The 7,861-nt window shown below is 43.3% G+C and overlaps 1 protein-coding gene across 1 annotated transcript; it reads left to right on the top strand.

The window, feature by feature from the left end:
* Positions 1-1,103: 1,103 nt before the first annotated feature.
* On the top strand, positions 1,104-3,311 carry RPS26 (ribosomal protein S26). The gene is made up of 4 exons (XM_027106610.1): positions 1,104-1,212; positions 1,476-1,653; positions 2,747-2,877; positions 3,206-3,311. The coding sequence occupies exons 1-4, from the start codon at positions 1,210-1,212 to the stop codon at positions 3,239-3,241; spliced, it is 348 nt and encodes a 115-aa protein (XP_026962411.1). The 5' UTR covers positions 1,104-1,209; the 3' UTR covers positions 3,242-3,311.
* Positions 3,312-7,861: the final 4,550 nt, after the last annotated feature.

Raw genomic sequence — 7,861 nt, forward strand, 5'->3', positions numbered from 1 at the left:
GACTCTCTGAAGGCTCTCCAGAGGTAAATGGAACTCAGACAGAACGAAGTATGTTTCAGTAGGGGGCCAGATTCATCAATGAGTGGTGAAATCACCTTGGTGGGGATTGATCGACACTTATTAAAAGAAAATAGAACATAACAGTGCACCTTATGTCATAAGGGCATTGTTTCATGAAGTTTATGTTTCAGTTTTGTGTGTATGTACTGAGTACCAACGTAAAATATATTTCTACTAGGAGTCTGAGTCAAATCTCTTAAGTCACTAGTCCAGGCTATATATACCTCCAATCCATTTGTTAGGTAAGAGACAACATAGTATAGTGGAGCCAGAACACCTCATACTAGCACGACGTGACTTCAGACAACCTCAATTTTAACCTCTCTACACCTCAGTTTTTCAATCTGTAAAGTAAGGACAATAATAGAACCTACCTTAAAGGCTTGTTGAGGGTTAAATGAGTTAATATTTATACAATGCTTACTACGGCGCCTAGCATTGAGCTATGGGATCCAGGAATAAAAAAGCGAACGAGGAACAAACCTAGCACCAACGCACTTGTCCATATCTCCTCGTTGTGAGGTTTTCTCCATATTGAAAGGAGGAATTAACAAAATGCTTTATTCCAGCCCCACCGCACGCCACCCCCGCCTTCTTCCATTTCTCAATCTAGCACCAAGTAACAGGACTGTCAGAGAAACGAGCCGAGAGCGTCCCCCGGTGGCATAGTGTCGCCTTCGGTCTCAGTGCTTGGGGCCCGCGGCCTGCCAACCTCGCACTACAACTCCCATCATGCATCTCTTGCCCTCCGGCCTCTAACTGGGAAGGCGACTTGCGGCCCTGCGCTGGGGAACTTCCCCGCCCAGCATCGCAAAAAAGGATAACTATAGCCGCCCAGAATTACTTCCGGGGTAGGGCGTCGCAAGGGTTGCTGGGAAACGTATAACTCTAATTTTCTTCCGCCAACTGGTTAAATAGTCCCACCGTCACCGTGTGCCACGGAAAAAGAAACTCGAGAAACACCTTCCTGCCCTAAATTTCAGCGGAAACGCTGAATAATAAAGAAAATTTGAGTAAAGTGGATTTCCGTTCTTGGCGTGCTTCCAGTAGACGTCTAGGAGGAATCTCCCGGCGTGAGCGTAGGTATCTCGCGCTATATAGGAGAGTCGGCCCGAGAGCCGGGCCCTTTTTCGCCTCCTCGCTTCCAAAATGGTGAGTCCTATCTCGTGGGGAATGTGCGGGGTCGGGTGGAGGCTTGAGAGGAGCAGATTTGGGGACTGGGGGCGTTTGAAAACCTGGGCCACGGTGGAGGAGTGGAAAGAGCGTATGTTTGTTCCAGGCTTGGAGGAATTTGTGGAGGGACTGGATATCTGAGTGGCACTTTTCTGGGGGTTGCCGGCGCGGAATGTGGCTGGAAAGGAGATAGGCTGGGTAAGTTGCGCCTTCTTCCTAATGGGGTTTTCATTTTCACACAGACCAAGAAGAGAAGGAACAATGGTCGTGCCAAAAAGGGCCGCGGCCACGTGCAGCCTATTCGCTGTACCAACTGTGCCCGTTGCGTGCCCAAGGATAAGGCCATTAAGAAGTTCGTCATTCGGAACATCGTAGAGGCCGCAGCCGTCAGGGACATTTCTGAAGCGAGTGTTTTCGATGGTGAGTGAGCTCCTGGAGCGCAAACTGTGCAAGTATCTTAATACCTAAAACCACTTCCTGCCTCCTCTCCCACCCCCCACCCCCCCATCCGCAGGCTCTGTTCATTGGAGCGTGTCCAACAATTTTCTTGCACCTTTAGGATTGTTGTCGGTAGAAGAGAATGATATTTTTGCTATGTTGGTTGCCGTTTTGAGTCGTCTCTGGACAGAGGGGACTTTTGGTCGTACTGCACAATCTTTGAGCCTTATTTTGTGACTGTGTAGGGGATGAGATTCCAAAAGCACTTATAGTGTTTATCCTGTATCAAAAATTCGGGAGTACTAGCTGAAAACGTAAATGTAACAACTCTTGAATTGTTGACAAACATTTGAGTAGTTGTAGAAAGCAGTCTTTTGAAGACTTTTAAGAGTCAAAGCAGTCCAGTTTGGTCGACAAGGGTGATATTTGGAGCAATATGATGTTTTGATCGTTTCGTTTTCTTAAGACGAATTAACTTTGTTAGGCAACAGGAGTAGGCATTAGGGCTGATGCAATTGCTGAAGGAACTGGGTTTTTGGTGATATTACATCTGTGGTGTGGATTTAGTCCCTACGGTGACAGGGTCGCTCAGTAAGGGAATATTCATTTGTGGAACTGTGTTATATATATACGTATTTAGATACCAGAAACTGAACACTTGGCTTTGGGGATGAAATCTTGTAGATATGTCTGACAGACACTTAAGTGAGTTTACTTTTTTAAAAAATTTATTTATTATTCATTTTTGGCTGCATTGGGTCTTCGTTGCTGTGCGCCGCCTTCTCTAGTGGCGGCGAGCCGGCCTCATAGCGGTGGCTCCTCTTGTTGCGGAGCTCAGGCTCTAGAGCGCAGGCTCAACAGTTGTGGCGCAGGGGCCTAGTTCCTCTGCGGCATGCAGGATCTTCTGGACCAGGGCTCGAACCCGTGTCCCCTGCATTGGCAGGCGGATTCTTAACCACTGCGCCACCAAGGAAGCCCATGAGTAAGTTTACTTTTGACTGATAGAATGAACAAGAAAGAACAGTGCAATGTGGTACCATACCTAATATCACACCTCTAATTTTTTGTTTCTTAGCCTATGTGCTTCCCAAGCTGTATGTGAAACTGCATTACTGCGTGAGTTGTGCCATTCACAGCAAGGTAGTCAGGAATCGTTCTCGGGAAGCCCGGAAGGACCGAACACCTCCACCCCGATTTAGACCTGCTGTGAGTATCTTAAAGGAGATGTGGAAGCCAGAGGGGTAATGGACAAAAGATAAGGAAGGACCCAAGGAATATCAAATTAAGATCTCTGCCTGTGGGTGGGATCAACTAAGTCTGTAAAGACCTACACCTAAACATTTGTTTAGAGACACTTTTGAAGAATAGCTGTAAGAATTTGTTACAGATTGAGTAGTGTAATCTTTTTCCACATTTATTCATGCTTTTATGGCTCAAATACATTGTTAGTGATGGGAGGGTAGTGGTCAGGTTCTTTGAGGGGGGACTCTTCCGTGCATGGTTTCTTAAAATTCTTCATTTCTTTATCTTCCAGGGTGCTGCCCCACGACCTCCACCAAAGCCCATGTAAGGAGCTAAGTTCTTAAAGACTAAAGAAATACTGTTCCCTGGGAAGACAATAAAGTGGAAATTATACTTTATATGGCATGTTGAGTATGTATTGTCAGGTGGAGGGGGGGTGTATGTCATAGAATTAATTACTTTTACCAAGTATTCAGTTGTGGAGTGCCACATGATGTTTTCATGGGGTGAGAAAGCTTATCCAGGTGAGTTAAACCTTTTGTATTTCTGCCTTTGGCCTCCCCAATTTGCATAGCTGAAGGCTGGGGAGAGGAGTTAAGGCATCTGTGAATGTTAGATTAATTCAACCTCGCAAGTAGTTTAAGCTGGGGTCTTTAAAACAGGGAGGAACTAGCAGGGTAAGGAGTGTTATTGAATCAGGAAGTGATTTAGACTGAGGTGTGCATACCCCTGGTGGAGGACAGAAGACTTTATTTACTAGGAGCGGGTGACTTGGATAGCTTAAGGGGTCTGTATTCAGATTTATGTAGCTTAAAGGGTCTGTATTTAGATCTTTCATAAAATTCACCTGTCTACTGTGGTCTGCTGGTAAGCCAGTTCTCACCCAGCCTGCATCTTTCTATGGTACATTGCTCTATGGGGTGAAAATGTACAGGACACGAGGCGTTCCTAGAAATTTGTGGAAGTTCCAAGAGAGGACGTTTCCATGCAAAGTATGGGAAAAAGCTGTACCTAATTTTATCTGTGTGACAATGGTTCATTTGTTCCAGAATTCAGAAATTAGAAAGTTACCGGCTAGGGATATACAGTTGAACCTTGAACAACATGGGTTTAACTCTGTGGGTTGTTCTGTTTTGTTTACAATAAACACATACTACACAGTCCACAGTTGTTTGAGTCCTCAGATGGTGAAAGCACAGGCAAATAAGAAGGGGTAACTCTAAAGTTATATAAGGATTTTTGACTGGGTGGTACCCCTAACCTATGTATTGTTCAGGGGTCAAATGTATGTTTATTTGAAAAATTCGTTTGGGAATGGATTGCTAAGGATTTTGCTGGTTAGGTTATGTGATTTTTTTTCCCCCCTGAATTAAGCTAAACTAGGAGCTTGGAAGTTTTGATTAAAATACACATTGTTTGGGAATTCCCTGGCAGTCCAGTGGTTAGGACTTGATACCCTCACTGAGGGCCTGCATTCAATCCCTGGTCCAGGAACTAAAATCCCACATGCTGCACTGTGCAGCCAATAAAAAATAAAAAAAATAAAACATTGTGGGAAACGGTTTGTTAAAACACTGAGTGTAGGCAAGAGTCTCCATCCGTTGGGGAGACCCACAATATCTGTGCTTCTTCATTCCTCTACACTGTAATGACCCTGTTACACCAGGGATAAAACATTGGATAGAAAAAAACAGGGTTCAAGGTGACAATGAATGCTGAACCTGGTGGTCCTAAATCCCAGCTTGCTCAATAAAGCCAGATTCATGTAGTAAATCAGGATCATTTGCGTGCAGAGATTTCTCTTGCGATGTTTATAGGCACAGCTTATCCTTTTCTCAGGGTAGGTCTTAATTGGCTCTCCCATGAGTTTAAAAACTGATTTAAACTAAGAGCCTAAGAGCTAAGAATTGTTTTAGCTGTTTATCTATTGGTACTTGAGGATAATCCCAAACTAACTGATTTTGGAGTACTAGAAGTAACTCACAAAAGGGCTTTCCATGTGCTTCAGGTTCTAAAATAGCCCCATCCCACCTCCCAATCCACCAGTTACAAAGAACTCAAATGGTGTCTGATGGGCAACCAGGATATCCAATTTCTACGTATGGGAAAGTTACCTCCTGTATAGACATCCATCTATCCCAGAAAAGAAAGCCACTTAAGTTGTCAGAAGTAGCCCACAGGTCAGTTTGAGTTTCTCAAGGTATTTGGACTGCAAGATCAGGAGCCTTCTCTGCTTAAGCTATCGTGGACTGATGTTCTAGTAGTTGATCACAGAAAAAATGATATAAACCTTTGAGCCCCTGCCTCCACCCCCCACCCTTCACCTCCAACTTAATTTATTGAACTGTTAGGAGGGGGAAAGTTAATTGCAGTCTCAGCACCTCCCTAACATTTCAGATGTGTTCTCCAGTCTCGATGTGTAAAGCCAGGTAGACCCCTCTGGGCTCTTCCAGGCATTGGCCCAATGTGCACCTGTGAGGTATTGGATTTCAGGTCAATTCCCTGTGGTCAAGATTCATTGAGAAACAAAGCAATCTTAGGAAAGAAAAATGGAGCTGGAGGAATCAGGCTCCCTGACTTCAGACTATACTACAAAGCTATAGTAATCAAGACAGTATGGTACTGGCACAAAAACAAATACAGATCAATGGAACAGGATAGAAAGCCCAGAGATAAACCTATGTACATATGGTCACCTTATCTTTGACAAAGGAGGCAAGAATATACAGTGGAGAAAAGACAGCCTCTTCAATAAGTGGAGCTGGGAAAACTGGATAGCTACATGTAGAAGAATGAAATTAGAACATTTCCTTAAAACACTTCCTGACACCATACACAGAAATAAACTCAAAATGGATTAAAGACCTAAATGTAAGGCTAGACACTGTAAACCTCTTAGAGGAAAACAGGCAGAACACTCTTTGACATAAATCACAGGAAGATCTTTTTCGACCCACCTCCGAGAGTAATGGAAATCAAAAAACAAATGGGACCTAATGAAACTTAAAAGCTTTTGCACAGCAAAGGAAACCATAAACGACGAAAAGACAACCCTTGGAATGGGAGAAAATATTTGCAAACGAAGCAACTGACAAAGGATTAATCTCCAAAATATACAAGTAGCTCATGCAGCTCAATATCAAAAAAACAACCCAATCCAAAAATGGTCGGAAGACCTAAGTAAACATTTCTCCAAAGAAGACATACAGATTGCCAACAAACTTGAAAAGATAACTCTATCACTAATGGTTAGACAAATGCAAATCAAAACCACAATGAGTTATCACCTCACACTGGTCAGAATAGCCATCAAAAAATCTACAAACAGTAAATGCTGGAGAGGGTGTGGAGAAAAGGGAACCCTCTTGCACTGTTGGTGGGAATGTAAATTGTTACAGCCACTATGGAGAACAGTATGGAGGTTCCTTAAAAAACTAAAAGTAGAACTACCATGTGACCCAGCAATCCCACTACTGGGCATATACCCTGAGAAAACCATAATTCAAAAAGAAACATGCACCACAATGTTCATTGCAGCACTATTTACAATAGCCAGGACATGGAAGCAGCCTAAGTGTCCATCGACAGATGAATGGATAAAGAAGATGTGGCACATAGTATACAATGGAATATTACTCTGCCATAAAAGGAAACGAAATTGAGTTATTTGTAGTGAGGTGGATGGACCTAGAGTCTGTCATACAGAGTGAAGTATGTCAGAAAGAGAAAAACAAGTACCGTATGCTGACGCACGTATATGGAATCTAATGAAACAGTACTGGTGAACCTAGTGGCAAGGCAGGAATAAAGACGTAGAGAACGGACTCAACGCAGTGGGGGAAGGGGAAGCTGGGATGAAGTAAGAGATGGCTAGTGGGAAGCTGCTGCATAACACAGGGAGATCAGCTGGATGCTTTGTGAAGACATAGAGGGGTCTTAGAGACCCCTCTAGGTCATAGAGAGGATGGGAGAGAGGCTCAAGAGGGAGGGGATATGGGGATATATGAATACTTACAGTTGATTCACTTTGTTGTACAACAGATACTAACACAACATAGTAAAGCAATTATACTCCAATAAAGACATTAAAAAAAATTCATTGAGGTCCTGAAACACCCTTTCCTTCAACCTCAATTCCTGGATTTTCACTTTTCTTTGCCTACCTCTCCATAGCTTAGCATGTATGAGGAAAAAATTATTCACTGCCTATCACACTATTTAGGTTAATGTGTTTTTTAGTTTACACATTTAGCTTATTTATTCTTTCAGTAACTGTTAGGTGTAGAGGGGTGTGCATTTCATATGCACTAACAAGCTAATAGGCCTCTCAACAGAGACTGAGCAATAGATGAAAGCATGGGTTAAAGTCTACTTTCATTTATTTGTTCAGTAAATACTAATTGCCCATGTGCTTGGCACTTTGCTTCTGAGTCCAGGTTGCCTATTAAAACAGAGGCGTCCAGGGACTTCCCTGGTGATCCAGTGGTTAAGACTCCACGTTTCCTCTGGGGGAGCACGGGTACCATCCTTGGTCAGGGAATGGCGAGGCCAAAGAAAAAAAACAGAGGCATCCGGTTAAGAACCTAAGAGAGCTGAGTCGCGCCTCTGACACATTGATCTGTGTGACCTTCGCTGAGTTACCTAACCTCTCTGTCTTCAATTTTCTAATCTTTAGGACAGTCATTCCTATATCATAGTATTTTGATGTAGTTTAAGTAATATAAAATATTTATTAAGTACCTACTATGTGCCAGACATTTCTAAGTGCTAAAGACATAAGCAGTGATCAAGTTCCTGGTCTCAGAGCTTTTTTAAAGAAAAAATTTTATTTTTTGCTGCGTTGGGTCTTCGTTGCTGCGCGTGGGCTTTCTCTAGTTGTGGTGAGCGGAGGCTACTCTTCGTTGCGGTGCACAGGCTTCTCACTGCGGTGGCTTCTCTCGTTGAGGAG

The sequence above is a fragment of the Aethalodelphis obliquidens genome, unplaced genomic scaffold, assembly GCF_003676395.1.
Source record: "Aethalodelphis obliquidens isolate GAN/ISIS:26980383/991018 unplaced genomic scaffold, ASM367639v1 scaffold8, whole genome shotgun sequence".
Classification (NCBI taxonomy): domain Eukaryota; kingdom Metazoa; phylum Chordata; class Mammalia; order Artiodactyla; family Delphinidae; genus Aethalodelphis; species Aethalodelphis obliquidens.

Coding starts and splice junctions, on each gene's coding strand:
- RPS26 (XM_027106610.1), top strand. Junction 1,654..2,746: donor TGAAGCGAGTGTTTTCGATG/GTGAGTGAGCTC, acceptor TTTGTTTCTTAG/CCTATGTGCTTCCCAAGCTG. Junction 2,878..3,205: donor CACCCCGATTTAGACCTGCT/GTGAGTATCTTA, acceptor TTTATCTTCCAG/GGTGCTGCCCCACGACCTCC.